At 53.8% G+C, this 20,637-nt stretch overlaps 1 protein-coding gene across 1 annotated transcript in view; it reads right to left on the bottom strand.

Annotated features, from left to right (window-relative positions):
- Positions 1 to 910: 910 nt before the first annotated feature.
- DUOX1 (dual oxidase 1) overlaps positions 911 to 20,637 on the bottom strand; it is a 31,612-nt gene continuing 11,885 nt past the window's right edge. The window contains exons 15-33 of the mRNA XM_069597492.1: positions 20,497 to 20,610; positions 19,537 to 19,736; positions 18,683 to 18,868; positions 16,229 to 16,454; positions 15,863 to 15,956; positions 15,423 to 15,598; positions 13,518 to 13,587; positions 13,174 to 13,305; positions 12,135 to 12,313; positions 11,669 to 11,899; positions 11,030 to 11,129; positions 10,678 to 10,727; positions 9,116 to 9,243; positions 4,994 to 5,147; positions 4,360 to 4,592; positions 3,961 to 4,119; positions 2,491 to 2,646; positions 2,217 to 2,345; positions 911 to 1,701 (exon numbers count right to left, since the gene is read on the bottom strand). Of these exons, the coding sequence (XP_069453593.1) occupies positions 1,579 to 1,701; positions 2,217 to 2,345; positions 2,491 to 2,646; positions 3,961 to 4,119; positions 4,360 to 4,592; positions 4,994 to 5,147; positions 9,116 to 9,243; positions 10,678 to 10,727; positions 11,030 to 11,129; positions 11,669 to 11,899; positions 12,135 to 12,313; positions 13,174 to 13,305; positions 13,518 to 13,587; positions 15,423 to 15,598; positions 15,863 to 15,956; positions 16,229 to 16,454; positions 18,683 to 18,868; positions 19,537 to 19,736; positions 20,497 to 20,610 (2,840 nt within the window). The 3' untranslated portion in view covers positions 911 to 1,578. The remainder of the gene's footprint in view (positions 1,702 to 2,216; positions 2,346 to 2,490; positions 2,647 to 3,960; positions 4,120 to 4,359; positions 4,593 to 4,993; positions 5,148 to 9,115; positions 9,244 to 10,677; positions 10,728 to 11,029; positions 11,130 to 11,668; positions 11,900 to 12,134; positions 12,314 to 13,173; positions 13,306 to 13,517; positions 13,588 to 15,422; positions 15,599 to 15,862; positions 15,957 to 16,228; positions 16,455 to 18,682; positions 18,869 to 19,536; positions 19,737 to 20,496; positions 20,611 to 20,637) is intronic.

Below are 20,637 nucleotides of genomic sequence, written 5' to 3' on the forward strand. Positions count from 1 at the left end.
CCTGGTGGCCCCGCAGCGGCAACCCACCCCGGGATACCACTGGGCCGCCAGGCGGAGCTGCTGTCAAACCACTGCAGGCCCGCCCTCCCGCTCCCATGGGCCAGCTGGGCAGAAACTCCTGAGGACAGGCGGAAATAACACCCTGGGGACGGCTGCCCTGAGGGGGCAGCCTGAGGTCCGCCGCCCACCCCCACCCGCCACCGAAACCTGCAGCTCCCAAGCGCGGTGTGAAGCAGGGGAATTTGGATTTTCTAACCCAGTGGTTGCATTTATCAAAACCGAGGATCTGTGATCAAATTCAAGAATTCTGTGGGGACAGCGGAAAGGATGACTTGAAATTGAGTCCTGCTTCAGAAACTCTCTGAGAGGTTGCCCTATCCTGAAGTAGACTTGGGAGGGCATGCAGTCATTTTGCAGATTAGAAAACAGGCACAAAGACGTTAGGTGATGAGCGCATATCTCCTCACTGCCATCTCACTCCATAGGAGACTCACGTGGGCACAGGTGGCTCAACCCTTCCACTGCTCAGAGAAGAGCTGGGAGTAACAGGTCTTGGAGCAAGTCAGGTGACCTCTGGCTCCCTGCAGATTCCTGCAGTGTCCTGCTACACTGCTTACCACTTTGTGCCCAGCCCACCTTCTCTAGAAGCCCCCACGCCTCCCCCTGTCTCTCCTGACCAGGCTCAGAAGCCCCACACCACCTGGCCCTGAGAGGCCTTCTGTCAGGAAAGGTGCCGCTGAGCAGGGAAAGGGGTCTCTAGCTGCGGCAGGTGGCCTTGTAGGGGTTCCTTTATTCAATGGGTGCTGGCAAGCTCAGAGACAATGTCTGGACCAGCCATGGTGAACTAGCCGCATGAGTGGCTCTTCTGCCAGTACCTACCCCATCCTGGAGCAGAATAAAGAAACCCTTATGGCAGAAAAGTGGTTTATTTATAAAAGAGACTATTAGAGCAGGAAGAGGGGAGGAGAGCGGAGGAGCACCCAGACATGTTGGGCCAGGTTCTGATGACAGTACATGTTTAAAAACTTGGGGAAAAGATCAGTTGTACTGTTGGAATGGGGTCCTCAGGGGGGCATTCCTGTAAATTGCTCTCTGTGGCTCTACCCTCTCTAAGGCATTTGCTATCCCTTTGACAGTGGAGAGCTCAGAGGAGAGGAAGTTTTGGGGTGGTGGTGAGGGGTTTTAGGATGCCAGAATCTATCTGTGCTCCCACTTCATCCCTAAGCTCACAGCCCCCTACACACACACACACACACACACAATTTGTCTGCTCAAGCCTTTTGATTTTGTTCCTTATTTTGGAAGAAGAGGTGTCACTTTGCCGCAAAACAATAATAGATCTCCTAGCTCCCAACTTTTAGTCCCTACACAGTGCCTTGCATTTCTCTGGGCTGAGACATTCTGGACCTGGGAGTCCCTGAACCCACATGGGGTGACTGACCATGGCCACCTGGACCAAGGTTGGGAGGTAGAAATGGGGAGGTGGCTGAGGAAGCCAGAAACAGGAAGTCTGGAGGTGAGGTATTAGGCCGAACCTCTGCTCAGCTAGACAGTGGCCAGAGCCCCTGGGCAGGAAGCCTAGAAGTTCTCATAATGGTGGGAGAAATGAGTCCTATCCTGCCTGTTGATAAGCTGACAAGCCTTTTCTACATTCTTGGTCATGCCAGGGGGGCCGCAGCTGAACACCCCAATCTTCCGGACCTGTTGGAGAAAGAAGTGAAGGCCAGCTCAGCATTTAGAGGGAGTGTCTAGCTCAGTGTCACTGTCCAGCTCAGTGTCTAACTCCATGCTCATGTGAAAGACCAGCAGGAGTCCTTGGTGAGGACTCATTCCATGATCCTGTGAAGGTTTACTCCATACTGTGCATGGTGAGGGCTGGCTCAGGGTTTATAAATCTCGCTGAGTTTGGAAGGCTTGTTCTCTGTGGGGCCAGCCTTGACTCTTTTCCCAGGCATTTGCTAGCTTCAAGTGTAAGCCCAGTGTTTGTCTGGATAGTATAATGGTAAGGGTAGCTCTGAGTTTATGGTGAGGACCAGCTCCACCACTGAGCCTTTCCTTCGGGACTTAAGTGACCCTCACCTCTCCTTTTCCATTCCATCACCCCACCAGGCTCCTCAGGGATGGGTCCTCCTCCCTTTATGGAGCAGGTTTGGGAGCTTTGCTCAGGCCTCAAATGATAAAGGTGAAGAAAACCTGAACATGGGGTGGGAACTGACCTGTGGATGGACCTTCTGCAGAGAGTTGAAGAATGCCTCGAAGGGGGGGCGGCCAAAGTGGGTGATGGAGCGCAAGCCCGTGAACAGACTCCGGTTCAGCACCTTCTGGAAGTGCCGCTCACAGATGTACTGGGGGAGGGAGCAGAGGAGGAAGGTCACGGCCAGCAGACTCAGGGTCAGCTTCTCATCCAGAGGCTGGTCCGCCCACCCGCCTTGGCCATCCTGGTTTGCCCTGCCCACCCACAGAGTCGCCCCCTGGCCGGCCCTGACATACCAGCATGGTGGTCCTGAGGTCGAACTTCTCAGCCAGCTGGGTGATGTAGATGTGCACGGACACGAGGTCCTGGCGGTCATTCTCCTCCACCTCCCGGATGATGTCAGCCAGCCACTCAAACTGCCGCTGGGTCCTCGTCACCCAGATGAAGTAGATCTGGGGACACGGCTGGAGCTTGGGACCCAGCTTGTCTCAGAGTCCCTACCTCCCAGGAATCGCCACTCCTTCTGGTCTCAGAGCAGCTTGTGCGGTCTCCCCAGGCAGCCAGGGGAGGTGAGTGTATGGGGCCATGCTCTGAGGCCCCAGAGCCTGAAGTGGAAGTAAGCAATAGCCTGGAGCCATGAGAAAGGAACCCTGTCAAGTGAGCTGAAGGTCTGGTGGGGTGGGAGGCAGCCTGCCCTTCCACTCAGTCCAGTGGGCCCTGTTCAAGCTACTAGGCTCCCAACTTACAGGCTGCCCGAGGGGAGAGGGACCAGATAAAGGGTGTGTCACACAACGGCCTCTGGAAAGACTGAGTTGGCTGCCTGGAGTGGATGGGTATGGGCTGGAAGAGAGACCAGGGAGGACTTCCTGGTGGTCTGGTGGCTAAGACTCCATGCTCCTAATACAGGGGGCCTGGCTTGATCGCTGATCAGGGAACTGGCTCTCACATGCTGCAACTGAGTTCTCAAGCTGCAACTAAGACCTGGTGTAGCCAAATAAATAAATGGGTCCATGGGGGACCCATCTCCAGCTTCTGATGGGGAGAAATGGAGCTGTATGAGTTAAGGAGCAGAGACAGAGCTGGCACAAACAGGGGAGCCAGGTAGCTGTCGGGGAGCCAGGTAGCTGTCTGTCACCCTCCGAGTCCTGACAGCATACGGGCTGGGCCTCTGCCCGCTGCATTCTTGCACCCCTGACTCACCTGCCGGGCTGAGAGAGACAAGCAGGGGCCCGCCACCAGTGCTAGGCTCAGGTGAAGGGGCCTGGTGTGGAGGGGCCTGAGGGCCTGGGCTGTGTTCCTGGAGCCGACCAGGCCCACCAGCCCTGCCTTGCAGCATCTCCTCCTCTTCCTCTTGAGAGCAGGGCCGGTTTTACCAGTGCCCCACCCCAAGTGCTCCCTTCCCTCTCCCCACCCAACAGTGCTTGAGGGGTGGGCCCCCTCTCCAACCCTGGTTGGAGGGACTCTCAGAAGCAGATTCTATGTGGGGCACCCCATAACTGAGGGAAGAGCCTGCAGGCATCAGCAAAACCACCCTGTCCTTTAGGGTCCAGGAATAGTCTGACTGTGCTGTGTGCTGTGGTCCATGGGGTCACAAAGAGTCGGACACGACTGAGCTACTGAACAACAAAAATATTCTGACTCCCTTGGTTCTGGCCAGCTCAGCCTTGCCTAGTACAGGGAGGCCAAGAACAGAGACGGGACAGGCGCAGATGGACACAGTGACAGGGGACAGGGGACCACAGCTGGTGAGAGGAGGGGACACTCACCTTCTTACAGAACACTTGGCAGCTGACTGATGACTTGAAGACCAGGTCTTTGAGGATGGAGGCAAAGGGGGTGACCCCAATGCCCCCTCCCACCAGCACTGACACCTCAAACTTATGCCACTCTTGGTGGCCCTCTCCAAATGGCCCATCGAGGTACAGCTGCAGGAAAGGGAGTGGGTTAGGGTTGAGTTCCGCTACCACCACAGTTCTGAAGCCAGAAATGGGAGGCAAGGAAATGCAGGCAGGTTTACGGAGTGAGGGAGCAGTGGGAGCCTTGAAGCATCATCTGGGAGAATCAGTCTCTCAAGGAGGAACACAGTGGGGAGTCTGGAGCCACAGGACCAATGCCTGCTAAGGGGATGCAGGAGCGTGTGGTACGCCTAGCCTGGGTCTGGGCACCTTTGGATATTTGGCACAGCTGTCACCCGTTGGAGGTGAGTAGATCTCCCTGAGGTGGGTCGTCCAGGGCCCCGCTGCCCGGATATGCAGGCTAAGCGTCTCCTCGTGGGGTGCTGATGTCAGCGTGAAGGGGTGGTACTCGGTGGTCCCCAGAGCCAGGCAGGCGATCCGCACCCACTGTCCTGACTTGTACTCAAAGCCTTGGGGCCGCTGGAACTCCAGGTGGGTCACTCCTGAGGAGGGGAGGTGGGCAGTAGCCCACTGTTCTGAATCCGGCAACAGTGGGGCCCCCCGAGAGTTTCCCCACCTGCAACCTCAGCTCTGCTTTTAGAATATGACAAAGGAGGCATCCCCTCATCAGAAGTAACAACACCCCCAGGCCATGTCTACCCTGAGCAGGGTTTGGGCAGCACTGGGGCTGGTGGGCAGCAGGACAAGGAGTGGCCTGGCCCAGGCTCCTCCTCTCTGTGGTGTGAGAGCAGCTTAGGTCCCCTGGCAAAGAGCCTTTTGTACTCACTCCCTCATCCCTACCACCTCAAGGGCCCTGCTAACTCCACTGGGCCGGGCTTTGTCCTGCCCTGTCAGCATCCACAGAACCACCAGCCTGCTCCCCCGACAGCCTCTAGGCTGGTACCTGAAGGCAGCAGCTCCGCCTTCACCACGCTGATCTCCACCTTCTTCCGGCTCAAGCTCACCAGCTTGTCCCCCACATAGATAAGTGCTGGGACCAGGAAGAAGATGTGGAAACGGGGTAGCTGGATCAGGGCAAAGCTGCCATGGATGATGAGCTGGAGAGAGCAAAGAGTACAGCTGAGATCAAAGCCACACCCACAACAGGGTCTGACCCCGGCATCCTTCCTCAACTGGCCTATCCAATCCCCACCTCATCAAGTGCAATGCTCCTTCCAGGCTCCAAAACCTAACCACTCCCAACCCATCCTCCATAGCATCCATCTGCATCTCCCTGATACCATCCTAGACTAAGCCACCTGCACTCATGCGGTAGCCTCCTAACTGTCTGCAGGCTGCCCTACTGTGATGTGTTCTTTCCAAGACAGTCAGTATGACTTTTTAAAGTTCCTTTTATCATGTCATCCCAGCTCAGAAAGCCTTAGAGGATTTCCCACTTCACCACAAGGGCTTGTGATGCTCTGTTTTCTGCCTGGCAGCATTCCCCGCTCCCTGTTTTTCAGACACAAGTCCTTTCTATTTCTGGACTTTCCACCTGTTGCTCCCTCTGGTGGGAAGGCCTTTCCCCTAGTTCCTCCCACCACCTCATTTTTCAGGTCTCAGCAGAAAGGCCACCTCCTCAGGCCTTCTCCCTTCCCCCAGCACACTCTCTATCCCGTCTTCTTGTTAACTCCATTCACTGTCGTCATCTGCGATATTTGTGTTCCTTCATCCATGGATATGTTTACTGTTGTTCTCCTCACTGGACTGGAGAAGTAGGGACTACATCCATTTTCCACAACACTCTCAGCTCCCAGCAGTTTCTGCCTGGCACATGGTAGGTACTCAATAACTAGTGAGTCAGTGGAAGGGGTTTCCCCAATTTACCCAATTCCTTTGGAGACTAAGACACCTAATCAGTCCTCTTTTTCCATGAAGTAACTAACAGGTATTGTCCAACTCTGATTCTTTCCCCAACCAGCTGGTCTAACATGGTCAGACACGACTTGCCCCATTTTCTCCCCTTGCTTGTTTGAGTCTAGTCAGTCTGGCTCCCGCCTCCACCTCTTCTCAGGACCTGTTCACAGCAGACTCACAGTGGTCAGTCCCCGAGGTCTCCCTTTAGATAGCATTCACTCCCACCCTCCACAGCCTATGTATGGCTCTAGTGAGCATCCCTGCCTTGCCTCTTTGGCAACAATGCCCTGCTGGTTTTCCCTCTTTCCCTCTCTGTCTGTTCACTTTCTATCTCCTGCACTGGCTCTGCTCCTCCTAACTCCTAATCCCATGTGTTGCCCAAGCCCGATTTCTTCACTCTCTGCTCTCCTACAATCTCCCACACAGTGGGGCCTCTCAGCTGAGCCACAGCCCTTCAGCCTCGAATATTCTATTGTCATTCGCACCTCTCCACCAGTGCTCCAGCCTTTCTTCTTCTTTTTCTTTTCTTGATCAGGGATTGAAGCCAGACCTCAGACCCTTGGCAGTGAAAGTGCAGAGTCCTAAGCCCTGGACTGCTAGGGCATTTCCTCATAGGTGCCCTTCCTTCCACCTAGAATGCTCAGTTCCCACTCTGCCCTGTTAAACCTTAGCTTATCTCTCCTTCAGGCTTAGCCCAAGTTCCGTCTTCTCTGTGAAATCTTTCCTAACCAGTTTGGCCCAAATGAGGCTCCCTTCAATGGGCTCTTGTAACTGACTGACTGGAACATTCAGCTCAGCAATTAATCCCATATTATCTGGTCATTATGATCACCGCACGTGCATGGCACTAATCTCTGAAGCTAATCCTCAGTTTCTGAGGGCAGAGCTTAGAGTCTCCTCTTCCTCTGCTGGGCCTGTGTGTATGTTAGTCACTCAGTCGAGTCTGACTCTTTCGACCCCATGGACTGTAGCCCGCCAGGCTCCTCTGTCCATGGAATTCTCAAGGCAAGAATAACAAAGTGGGTTGCCATTTCCTTTTCCAGGGGATCTTCCTGACTCAGGGATCGAACCCAGGTCTTCTGCATTGCAGGCAGACTGTTTACGGAGCAAATATATCCTAGGCCCTCAACAGATAACTGTTCAAATGAACTCAGTCCCTCATTCAGCTCTTCACTCCTCCAGCTGAGTGTTCCCCAATTCTTCAACCTCTCCCCACAGAGCTAACTTGAACCTTTTTGGGCTGTGAATTGGCTCCAGTTTTCCCAAGATCCTCTTTCATTACAGAGCCCACGCCCAACCTTGAGGCTTTCTGAGCATCTACTGGCTGAGAACAATGTCTGGATGACTTCATACTCCTCTGTTTATACACCTTGCTTGGTGTTGGCTCTACCTTGAAACCGCAAAGCTGCTACAGAGTCATGGTTGATCAGCCATGGGGAACAGCCTGCCAGCTCAGCTTCTGCTGCACTAGCTCCAGCCTCTACAGCCTGAATAGGGAGCCTAAACACCTTTGCCCAGGGTCTGCTCCACACTGGAATCATTTACCTGTAACTTTCTGTCTGAGGGCAAGTGGCCACATCTGAGATAAATGGAAAGGCAGCTGGTGTTTTGTACCTGCATGCTAAGTTGCTTCAGTTGCGTCCAACTCTTTGGACCCTATGGACCATAGCCCACCAGGCTTCTCTGTCCGTGGGATTCTCCAGGCAAGAATACTGGAATGAGTTGCCATGCCCTCCTCCAGGGGATCTTCCATGACCCAGGGATCAAACCCAGGTCTCTTGTGTCTCCTGAGTTGGCAGGCAGATTCTTTACCACTAGTGCCACCTGGGGAACCCCTTCGATGCTCCCAGGCTGCCAGTGCTAGGACTTCCCAGCTGAGGGTCCTGCACCTTGCTTAGCTGCTGACTTCCCTGTTGGCATCCCCAGTGATCCCCAGAACCCAGGGATAAATCAGAAACCAGTCTTGCTCTCAGAGAACAAGGCTGGCCACTCTTCTGGATCTAGTTTTTTAAAAAAGCTGCTTTATCAGCAGGAACAAAACTATCATCTTCACCCCTAACAGTAACAGGAACCCAGATTCTAGGGCTCTACCCATTATCAAGAAATTGGTGAGGGAGGCATACATTAGCAACAGCTTCCAAAGAAACAAACTCATGAGTTCCTGGAAACATCTAAGCTGAGGCTCGGTAGTTATCTCCAGAACCATGAAGTGCTGAGCCTCAGGCAAGATGGAACCAGACATTCTTACCTCCCAGTGAAGACAGAGCTGCACCTGGGAGGGGGCAGGGCGGACAACCAGTGCCATCCGGACCCAGGCAATGAAGACCTTTCTCCCTTTGTCTTAGGACAAAGAAGACCCCTGTGTGCAGTTGTATCTGGAGCCAGGTGACCTACAGGGCAGCCGTGTGTGAGCTCTGCATGTCTTGAATCCTGGCAGCCAGGCTATCACCAGTGGGGACGTCAGAGCTTTAGGACTTGGTTTACCTTCTCAGCAAGGCCCTCAGGGTGCCCTTTGGGGAAGTGCCTGTGTCTGTGAGGAAGGCAGGCCTAGCAGACCCATGCCACAGCAGTACAGATCAGAGTCATCTCTGGAAACAGCCACTGAAGTAACAGAGAGCAAACCCAGGGGAAGAGGGAAAGGGAACAGGAAGGAGAGAGGCAGGGAATCTGAAGGAAGGGAGGCAGGAGTCCAGGATAAGAAGGAAAGGGGAGAGGTGGAGTCTCAAAATCCATTTTATCAATAATCCAAAGAAGACACTTTGAGCAAGTTCATTGACATTACAAGTGGCACTTAGCTACCTGGATGGGGTAGCTAACACCAGAAACAAAATGGCAGAACCTACTTAAGGGTGAGTTTCTCTTTAAAAAGATAATGCTCCCTTGAGTGAGTTCACCCAAGAGCCCAAACCACCACCCAAAGAGGGGAAAGACTGGCTGGGCAGAAGTGATGTGGGGGTGTCTGGAAGGAATGTAGATCAGCCTGGTAAGGCTGCTACTGCAAAACACATGCCAGGGAGTCAGCCTTCTGAGTGCTGCATGTTGGGTCAGTCTACCTGAGTGCCCCATACTATAATCTCCATCTTTTAAGGTGGATGTCTCGGCCATCGCTGCCTCCCTGGGAACATCCACCCAGACTCTGCTGGCCTGGTTCATATCCAAAACCCCTCACCAGCACATAGAGCAGGATGTAGAGGTGATGGGTCAGCCAGAAGCCCCGGAAGCTGCAGCGCCGGAAGTGGCGGGAGGCGAAGACGTACATGATGGCGAGAATCAGGAGCAGCATGACTCCCGTGAGACCTGCAAAATTAACATGGGGTGAGGGCAGGGGAGCAGGGCCTCACAGAACCGGCTGTTCTGAGGCTCCCAGGGTCCCCTCTCCACTCCACAGCTCTAGGCGATAGAAATCCACCATCCTTCCCTCTTCCTCTGCCTGACACCACTGATAACAGGCGCCTTTCACTTCACCCGACCCTGCTTGTCCTTCATAGACCCTGTCACGATTGTTATGTCTCAAGCACCCGCGTCATTATTTGTTTCATATCTGTCACTTTCTCGACTCTCAGGTCCACAAGAACAGGGCTAGGCTAGTTCACCGCTGCACTCGGGTGCCTAGTGTAAGGCCTGGCACACCATGGGCCTTAGGAAAATGTGTGCTGAGTTTATGAATGGACAGGGCAGCTACTCTGAGTCCTCTGAGTAGAACTCCGGATGTTGTAGGCCCTACCCTTGGGGAGTCGAGGCTTGGTGAGGGTCCAGGTAGTACTCTGCCTGGCAGCCACATCACAGAGCATGAACACTGACACAGTGAATGAGTGGGACCACACCATCACTGCTCATCACCAGAGCCCCCCTGAGTTCCACCCACCCAGACCTGGTGGGAGACCCCTCCTCTCACAGAGAATCCTAGGCAACACTAGAGCCATCCCAGAGAATGGTCCCTCAAGTGATCAAGGAGGAGGAGGCAGAAGCGAGGAAGATTAGAGCCCTGTAGTGTGGAAAAGCAGAGATTAAGAAGGGATCTAGCCAAAGCCTAAAAGTCCTGAATGGAGAGGAGAGCGTAAACACGGCTTGATCCACTAAACCCCAGTGTGCAGGATCAGCAAGCACTCTCTGAAGTTCAAAGCAGATCGTTTTAGGGTTTAAAGAAAAATAAAAAAAACAACATGCTGTGCTTTACAGAAAGGAATGTAGAAGATGTGTTACCCCAAGGAGGGAACAGACTTAAAATAAAAATAGCTTCAAGAAGCATTTGAATAGATTCACAGCTAATAGCTCTAAAATGGGTGATTATGGGGAGTGGGGAATATGCCCTAAACGGCTCTTGTCAAGACTACAGAACGGAGGGGGAAGGGTATTTGCCAGGAGGGGGAAGGGGTATTTGCCAGGCTCCATGAAGAGCCCAGCCCCTCCCCCACGTTGCTGGGGGACAGCATTCCTCAAAGTCACTGTCATGGTAGGCATGTGTGTTTGGGTGGAGGGGATACACTGCTGTTCCTCAGAGGGAGTAACTAGCTCAGAACTGGGGGAGGAGCCCAGCAAAGCTCTTGAGAGAAGGCCTGGAATGCAGTCCCCTACAGCCCAGGAAAGCGCTCTGGGCAAGGGCAGAGCCTGGCTCACGGTCAAGGCCAGGAGCACCAAGCCAGAGTGATTGGGCTGCCTGTGGCAGGCAGAACCCAGAGCCTGGCAATCAGAGCCAGGCCCAGAAACACACGCAGCAGAGAGGGCTCTCACCTGGCACAGTCTGGAAGAACCACCAGTAATACTTCTGGGGGAACTCAGATCTGTGGGGAAGGGAAAGCAAGTGAGGGGATGTCTAGGACTTCCAGAAAGGACCCTCTAGAGGAGGCACCCCAAACCAGCCACCAGTCTCCCTTTCTGCAACTTGGGATTCGGGGCTCAGGATGATCATTGTGCTCTATCCTGGAGGGGGACCCACTCCTGAGCCAAAGAAAATTTCTTTTTTTTGAGCCAAGAGAATTTCTGCAAAGAATTTCACCCTCTTCACCCCCAGGCCAGGCCACACACACACACACACACACACACTCTCTCTCTCTCTCTCTCTCTCTCTCTCTCTCTCTCTCACCCATTGTCATGGAAGAGGCCGGGAAAGAGGCAGGAGAGGACGCTGAGCGGGCTGATGGAGAAGAGGTACACGTTCACCACATGGCCTGCACTGTGTAATACTGAGGAAGACCAGATAGGGTAGGGATGAGCCTGGGGCCACCCACTGCGGGTGCTCAATGCATTCAACCCCAGCAGGAGGACTCCAGCCAGCCAGAGTTGGGAGCCTGAAGAAGCAGTCTGGGGATCTAGATTTCTGTTTTCTAATCAGCCTCCTGTTCCTCCCCTGCCTCACGTACACATTATCCGTGAAAACCCCACAGGTCTGAAATTGTACTATTAGAAATTCATTCCTTTGGTTTCTCTCGCAGAATTATCTTTAAAACATAAAAGCTGGGGGAGATCACACACTATTATATGCACTCATTTTGGGGTGTGAGTAATTTGTCATTGGGAAGGGTGAAGTGGACTTGACAGCCTGGGGCAGTGAGGGGCTCCTGGGCTTACTTCACACCACCACGGGAGCCACCGTCATCCTAAGAGAAGGACTTCTAAGACGGTCACATTGCACGCGGGTGGAGAAGAGAGGGGCTCTCAGAGGAGGGGGAGGCTGCAAGGGACGAAGGAGGTGGAGAGGATCCCTGAGACTCCCAGGCCCTGCCTGTGAGGACGATGGCAGTAGAGGCAATGAGGCGATGGAAGTCCACGGCGGCGTCGAAGGGCACGTAGCGGTTGAGGAAGGTCTCTCTCAGGAAGGTGATGAGGTTGCGGCACATGGTGAGCAGGATGTAGGAGAACATGAAGGAGATGCTGGCCGCCGTGCCGCGCGACAGGATGATGCCCACACGAGTGGTGTCCGTGATGCCCTTGTGATGAGCCGCAAAGGCGTAGTCTGCAGAGGGACCCGGCGGGTGAGCTCAGCGCGGGCCTGGCCCGCGGCAACAACTGCTGGCCACAGCAAGCCTCCCGCAAGCTCTAGTCTAGCGGGCACTTCGCTCCCCCGAGGCCCCGCCCCCAGGGCTGTCACTCATTGCCGCCCCGCCCCGGGGCTGTCCGTCACTCGCTTAGGCCGCACTCCCAGGGCAGTGGCTTATTGTAAGCCCCGTCCCTCCACGGCTGTCACTCACAGTAGGCTCTCTCCAGGAAGAGGCCCCCCGCAATCGCGTAGAACACCGCCAGGCAGCCGATGTGGCGCCGGTAGTTCTCAACGAAGCGCTTGAACTGCTGCACCGTCTGGTGACGACGGCTGCGCTGAAACTTCTCTCGGTGAGCCTCGGTGAACAGCAGGGGCTGGAACGATGTCACCCTGGAAGACAAGAAGTCTTGGTTTTCTGCTAAGGACCCGATGCTAATATGGACCCGTTCTCCAGAGGGGAGAAAGAAGCATCAAGTTATTTAAGACAAAGTAGGGTGTAGACCTCAGTTCAGTTCAGTCGCTCAGTCGTGTCGGACTCTTTGCGACCCCATGAATCGCAGCACACCAGGCCTTCCTGTCCATCACCAACTCCTGGAGTTCACTTAGACTCACGTCCATCGAGTCAGTGATGCCATCCAGCCATCTCATCCTCGGTCGTCCCCTTCTCCTCCTGCCCCCAATCCCTTCCAGCATCAGAGTCTTTTCCAATGAGTCAACTCTTTGCATGAGGTGGCCAAAGTACTGGAGTTTCAGCTTTAGCATCATTCCTTCCAAAGAAATCCCATGGCTGATCTTCAGAATGGACTGGTTGGATCTGTGTAGACCTCAAAGGCTCCTTAATACCACCCTCCTTAAGCGGGCTGTCAGTGAGGGGACGCCCTTGCAAATGGTCACTCGGTCACTCTTTTTCCAGTTCGTAGCTTTCAATTCCCACCAGCTCCATTCTCATCCCTTACTGGAGGCCCAATGGACTCTTCCTCCAGGAAGCCTTCCCTACCTCCCAGGCATAGGTGACTACTTCCTTGAGCTCTGAAGCCTCCTGTTCTTACCACTATTATAGCATTCATCAGTGGGACACTGTAACTATCACTGTACCAGACTATCTCAGCAGACTGTGACATTCTTGGGCAAGGACTGTTCATCTTGCCCATACCCCCAATGCCAGCACAGTGCCTGGCGTTAAATAATCAATGTGTGCATGCCACAGGGATGGGTGAACTGCTTGGGCTAAAGGGAAGGAGCAAGCGTACTTCTTGCCAAACCTCCGGCGAATCTCCTGGGGAGGGTCTGTGTCGCTGGGGCACTGCAGTCTCCGTGGTGTCAGTTCCACCTCGATGTCAGCATGCTTTCGGGAACAGCGAGCACTCACTCTGAGAGAGGGACTAGGACAGGAATGCAGATTAAGATGGGACCTTGGCCACCTTAGCCACCAGATTCTCTGTTGCCCCTCCCACAGGGTTTTCTCTGCCCTTTTCTAATTTGTATGAAAGCACTACTTGGGCTAGTGAAGGTCCTGATCCCAGACATTCTGGAGAAATAAAAAGCACCTCCCTGACCCCAGCTCTCCCTCCAACATCCCCAGATGAGGGCTTACCAGAGCTTCTCCTGGCTGATGTAGGAGGCTCGCCGGCAGAGGTCCTTGATGACTTCAGGTACCTCCACCCCTGCAATGCAGAGCCAGGCTAGCTAGAAGCTCAGGGTCCAGGGCCCAGGAGGACCTATCTCAAATGCACACCACTCACCCATGTCCGGACACTGTAGAGGGCCCCTGGCCAGTACACTGCCTCTGGGTGAGCCAGTCTCAGTCTGTGATCCCAGTGGTAGCTGGACTCAGCCATGAGGGGTTAAGGGAGAGGGTTTGAAACCAAGGTGGCCAGGCAGGCTCCCTTGAGTATGTGTCCAGTTTCAGTCCCACACCTGAGACTGGTATCAGGCTTGTGGGCTAGGGTTCAGGAACTGTACACAACCTGCCTGCTAAGACTACTTAGCCACAGAACCCTGCTAAAGACCCTCTGGCTTAAAAACTCCCTAGAGTTAAGTGTAGACTCTAGGTAGTACATGTATGGGAGATGACTATAAAATTCTTTCCTCTTTTCTGTGTTTGAAAGTGCTTGTAATAAAATGTTAGGGGTTGGGAGGAACCCTCCCAGAAGCTGCCAGCGCTAAGGGGCAGGGCAGCACTGAGCTGCAAATCCAGGTTCTCACAGGAGGCCTGGGAACATCCAGGTCACTTTCAAGTGCAAAACCAGCCTTGAAGATTACCCTGGTCTACAGCCCAGAGGCCAAAGTGACTAAACTGAATTTAATGAAATGAGTGTTTTAAAACAAAGTATAGATGTCTGTCCTCTCAAATGGTTCAGCAAACAACAGATGTGGGAAAATGGTAACAAATGGGGAATGTAGGTGAAGGGCAAAGGGATGCTCCTTGTACCATTCTTACCCCTTTCCTGCAGGTTCATTATGTTTCCAAGTGAAATACAGAGGAAACAGCAAAGCACAACAACTATTAAAAACCAAGCAGAATAGTGCTCAATGCTAACACTCGACTTAATCCTCAAGCCTGGTCCTGGATGTCCCCAGGATTCTGGTCTAGGCTCACTTCTTGGCACCTGTCCCTGCTTTCCCCTGAGGCCCAGGTGCCTGTCTGGGAAAGGTGGGAAATTGAAGAATCAGGAGTTCTGGGTCTGTGCTCTACCAACCCCCCTCTCACCCTGGGGACCAGAAGCCCTGACCAGAGGCCCAGCTGTGTCTTATACAATTCACCCCTCACCCCATCTGGGCTGCTCAGACCCCAAATTCTCATAATACTGGGAGGGACTGGGTTTGGTCTCAACATGTCCCAGTGAGAATTCCAGGCTATGAAGACTCTGTAACAGCCCAGAGGAGGCCACAGGCAGTCCCTCTGCCTGCTACCTGGCCCCTCCTCAGCCTGACTCTAGCCCCTACTCACCTGAGTCAGACATAGGTGGGGCAGGTAGTCAGGGGGAGGGAAAAAAAATAGAATGGGACTCCATATACTCAGCAAACATTTAACGAGCACTCCTCCAAGGGGTAAGGTGGGAAACAAAACCAGCAGCCCACTGCCACCATCAGACACCCCAGCTGAGATGGGTATGGCCAGATACAAGGAGACACGTCTTCCCTCCTGAAGTGTGCACCAGGCAGTGGGGCCTTTGACAGGAAAGCAGAATTCCAGCTGCAATCCCCCACCCTATCCTGACCCTGCCCACCCCACCAGCAGGGCTGCACTATGACTTTTCTGGGCCATGGGCACTACTGCCTTTCTGCATTAAAAAAATATATTTTAATAATTATGTTGGTATAAAGAAGAATATAATCCAGGCTGGATACATAACATATTTATCACCATTATTATATTAACTCTTCTGACTGTAAAAAATATATAAACATTTCCATGGCACCTCAAAGCATGTGGACCCTAGGCAGGTAAATGCTGTGCCTACTAACTGAGTCAGCTGTGCCCAGCCGGCTGCCCCACCTTTGACACAGAGCTGCGTGAAGCGGAGCTCGCTGTCGTGGTCCCGCAGCATGAAGTGGAAGTCCTCCCACGTTAGCTCCTGCTTGTCCTGGAAGCCTGACTCCCGGAACATGGACTCCACCACCTCGGCCAGCTGGGTCTTGGTCAGGCAGTTGTTGGAGATCTCGATGAAGGACCTGGGGCCAGGGGGAGGGAAGCCTTCAGGCCCCAATAAGCAGCCTGCAGCTTAGATGCAAGGCCATGCCAACAGGCCTTCAGAGCTGAGCCAGCATGGAAGGGTCCTGACTGACTAAACCCCAAGCCCCCTCCTAGCTACAGCAGTCTCTGGCTATATGGACTCTATATCTGCTGTTTACCTCCTGCTCCCTCCTTCATGGCCCCCCTCTCTTCCCCACAGTTCCTGCTCTGGCCCACTCTCCCAGCTCTCCTGCAGCACCAACCTCAGCATTCTGATGAACTCATCCTTGGAAATGAGGCCATTCCCATCAGAATCATACATGCGGAACATAAGGCGAGACTTCTCCTCGGGGGAGCCTGGGAGAAGAAGGACCCTGTGAGAGCCTCGGCCCACATGCCTACACCCCAGGCTGGCCAGGAGGAGTGTCACACTGGATCGACCCGCTGCGGGACGCAGCCAGGGTTTGCTCTGCTTCCTGACCCCTACCGGGGCATTCCCAGGTGTCTGCCACGACTGGAGACCCGGCCCCAGTACTTCCCTGTGTCTTAACAGGTCAGCTGTACTCCAGCCTCAGTCTCCAGCTCTTCTCATCTCTTCCTGTCTAGGTAATCACTCCCTCCTCCCTCACCTTTCATGAAGACCACCAGGATATCGAGGAACTCCCGGAAGGACAGGTAGCCATTGCCGTCTTTGTCGGCCAGAGAAAACATGGACTCCACAAACATGTCCTGGGGCTTGAGGCCCAGGGACTCGGCAAACTCGGCCCGGCTCAGCTCACACGTCAGGGCCTCCTGCACCTTCTGCGATGAGTCCAGGGGCAGGGCCCCTGCATCTGCCTGGTCGATGTCCAGCACCTGTACTTGGGCAGCAGCAGAGGGGGGAGAGAAAAAGACAAGGCTTCCTTGACTTGAAGGCCAGTGCAGGCTTTTGGTGCCACCTTTTAAGGTGACTGCTCAGCAGCCCCACCGCTAAGCACTAGCCCATCAGCCCTGTGGGTGGTCCCTGGGCCTCTGTATTAGCTGATTGGACCAGGGATGCACACTTGACCCAAGAAGAAGGTCTGAAATTGAGACTGGGAGGTCCCAGGACAGTCTTGACCTGAGTGTAAGAAAACAACCACACTGCTCCTTCATGTGCTCAGAGACACAGAGACAGGAGGAAGTGGGGGACAGGGGGTTGGACTTGCATGGTGGTTCAGTGGCTAAGACTCTGTGCAGGGGGCCTGGGTTCGATCCCTGGTCAGGGAATTAGATCCCATATGCCACAAGTAAAGTTCTAGCATGCCTCAACTAAGACCTGGCACAGCCAAATAAATAAATAAAAGGAAGCAGGGGCATGGAGAAAATGGAGGCAGACTGAGACAAAAGAGGCCTTGTTTGATGACAGCTTTCCCTTTCCTGGTGCCTTTCTGGCCAGATCACAGTCTTCCCTTTGGACTTCCTGAGACACCACTATGTCCTCAGAGTCACTGACCCTTTGTCAGTGCTAGCTTGAGCAGGTGTCTCTTATCTCCAAAGGAGTTTTGACTGAGAACATCCTCAGCTGGGCTGAGAACACGTTGGGCTGGGGCAAGGGGAATTCTCATGGCAGGTCATCTTCAGCCCACCCGCCCAGGGGCTGCCCGATCATAAAGACAGACAGTGAGGGAAGCAGGCTACTGCACCTGTCCTCCCTGCCTGTCAACTGGGGGCCTCCAGGTCCAGGGCCGGCTGTGATTTCATGAGCTAAACCTCATTGCTTCAAGCAAGGTGCTGTGGTAGAAAGAGCCTGGGGCTGGAGGCAAGAGATCGGGGTTCATGTCCCAACTCTGCCACCCACTCACACTGCATGACCTCAGGTAAGTCTATTCAGCTGTCTGGCATTCATTTCCTCATCTGTCTTTCTTATATCACAGGGTTATTGTGAGAATCAATGAGAGGTTGTGTGGAAAATGTTTTGAAAGCACTGAGCAGATAGAAAGGGTTGGCTGCTACCCGCAGAATACAGTAACACACCTTTGACAGTTCCCAGCACAGGGAGTTCCCAGAGCACTTTGGGTCCTAAGCTGAGAGGAGGTGCCCAGGTCCTGGCAATGAGTCACCCCAGTGGGGGTCCCTCCACTCTTCTGCACACTCAGGTTCAGCTTGTTGGAGGAGTGAATGACATGGCATGTGCCTGGCATGTAATGAATGACCATGAAATAGTACCTTCCTTCATAAATCCTTTCCCCAGTCAGCCAGCCCTGCTCCTTCACCTCAAACATTCTTTTTTTTCCCCTCTACTAGGCATCTCTGCTCAGCCCTTCATGCTGCTTTCTTCTGAGACAAAATTTTTCCAACTTTTTTTGAGTGCTTACCAAATCTCACCTCCACCAAGACTACCTTACATAGGCCTGAAGCCTTGCTACCTTTTCTAAACTCTTAGACCATTTACTTCCTGGATCTCTTTTGTAGCTGTCATTCTTCCCAGTTATCTTTCTTCCTGTGCTCACACCATCTTCCTGGTGGGATGATAAACTCCACTGGTGGGGGCCCATGCTCTATTTATCCTTCATCTCCCAAGCTTCTCCTCTCCACTATTCTGCTCCCAGGCTGCCTGCATTTCCGTACCAGATAGGGACTCAAGTCCTTGCAATTCTCTTCCTATCTTGTTTACCCACATCCTCCCAATAGACTCAAAAATCTGCAAGGTGGACACTAATGTCCCATCGAGGCCTCTGACAGCTGTGCTTCCCCAAGGACACGTGGCCAAGGGCCCCCATACTGCTCATCTCATCCTAAGTTCCTGCAGCCATAGGGGCAGGATGAGCTGCATGAGGGCAGCAAAGTGGTTAGCTGTGAGGAGTGAAATAAGAAGTGACACATTCAGATAACCCTCTTCCTGGGCATTGCCTCCCTGGAGTCTTACAGATGAGGGTGGGCGTGGGAAGGGGGCAGGAACATCTCCTAAAGCAAGGTCAGGTAACTTGCCCAAAATCACAGCAGAGTTGATTGTTAACTAAGAACTCAGGGCTTCTAACCTTCCCTGGTGTCAGCCCCTGACCTCACACAGGTACACCACTACAGGCAGACCCACGTGGACAGAACCGATCCCACATACACACCTGGGAGAAAAGGTGCCTGAAAAAGGTCTCCAGGAGGTGGCTCCTCTGCTCCCGTGTCACTGCGCCCCTCATCAACTCCTGCTCTCGCAGCTCCCAGTCCTGGAAGCTCAGCCCACTCTCCTTCAGAGCGCCCCGCAGGCTCTCCACCATCACCTGCCGTTCTTCCTCCAGGTCAAATAGCAGCACCTATGGAGGAGCCATCAGGAGAACAACCACGTGTCAAGGCCTTGTAAGGCCAGAAGGTTCACGTGAATCTTGTTTTTTTTTTTTTTTTGGCGGGGTGGGGGGAGCGGGCAGGGGGCACTGGAAAAAGCACCCCGGCCAAAGAGATATTGTTACTTCTGGGCTCCATGGAGTTAGGTGGCTTGCTTGTAGGTGCAGAGGTAGCACGCAAAGGCACGTGTGCAAAGCTATTCTTCCTCTCTACTCCATACTGGAGAAGGGAGGGGAAGGCGGGAAGGGCAGAGGATGGAGAGGCCCTGGAGGTCGACGGAGTCAGAGTCAAAGACCAGCATCTGACTGAGCTCCCCTCCAAATCTCTAATTCACCAGATCCTGCAGCCAGGGACAGGAAAGAGGGCCCAGCTTCTTCTAAGGACACTCAACTTGGGCCTGCCACGGCATTCGTAGAAAGGAAGGGGGCAGACTGAGTCTGCAGGAGCAAAAGGGACAGTTCAGACTGTGGTATCCAGCAGACTCAGCAGCACAGACACATTCCAGTTTATCTCACTATCCAGCACTCCACCCAGGGACTAGGAGCCATAAACCCTGCCTGGCCCGGGGTCCCTCCCCTCCACCTGGCTGCCCCCACGGCAGTGGCTGCAGACAAAGAGCCAGGGGCTGGCTGGGCCATACCAGGTCATACTCCTTGGGGATCTTGAGCAGCAGGGCACGGCGTCCGTGGTTGCTGGACAGGATGAGGTTGACCTGCTGTGGGGGTCGCAGCTGGATGGTGCGGAGCACGGAGAGCCTGCCGTCCACCACGTGGATCTGCCCGGGCTGCAGGTGCACCAGCACAGGCCGGCAGGGCTCCTTGTGGCCCTGCCATTCTATTGCTGGAGAGAGATGAGGCTGGATCAACTGGGGGTTTCCTCCTCACCCCCCACCTCTCCGCCGCCTCCGGGAGGAAGAGGGCTGGCTCGGGGCTGGAGTTAGATCAAGGCCTCTGAGCTCCATGTCCTGTCCTGGGTACTGGCAGTCATCCCCTGCCGACAGTCGCGCCTCTAGTCCATAAGCAGCATAACTACCATGTCCCAAGTATTGACTATGTGTCCAACACTGTACTGAGTGCTTTGCATGAACTACTTTATTTAATCTTCACAAATCTATGAGGTTAGTGCTATTGCTATTATCATGTTACAGATGAGAAAAAAATAGGTTGAGACAGATTAAAATTTGCCTGAAGTCCAATAGCCCATAGGGGTGGAACCAAGATTCCAATCCTCAGTGAATGTGACTCTAGACCTTCTTTAATGACTTCCTGTTGCCTGAAATTTCAGTGTGAGACACTGCAAAGCAGCAGTTCTTGGGAATTTGTGCATCACAATGAGCCTGTGAAATGTAGGCAGGGTCCCGTGACTCCTCCTTGTGAGTCTATCACATTCTGTTTTTTGGGGGGACCATCGGGAGGAGCTAAGGAGGATGGAGGACTCCTGGTCTGACTCCTCCTGATGCCCCAGTGACTCTTCCCGCCTGACCCAGCCTGTCCAGAGGCCTAGAAAAGGAAAGCCTTTGCTCTAGGCTGTTGAGGGATGCAGGGGCTGTAGCCTGGAGTCATGATCTCCCCTCCCCGACCCTGGCCAGCCCCGGGCCTACCTTTTATGCCCCCCACGAGCTTCTCACACATGATGCTCTGGCGGTTTTGGCCCTGGAGTCTCTTTAAATTTCTCCTCCGGAGCTGGGCAACGATCCAGGCACTGAGCAGGCTCACTGAGAGGCAGAGGCAGTAGGATGCTC

Source organism: Ovis canadensis, chromosome 7, assembly GCF_042477335.2.
Source record: "Ovis canadensis isolate MfBH-ARS-UI-01 breed Bighorn chromosome 7, ARS-UI_OviCan_v2, whole genome shotgun sequence".
Lineage (NCBI taxonomy): Eukaryota > Metazoa > Chordata > Mammalia > Artiodactyla > Bovidae > Ovis > Ovis canadensis.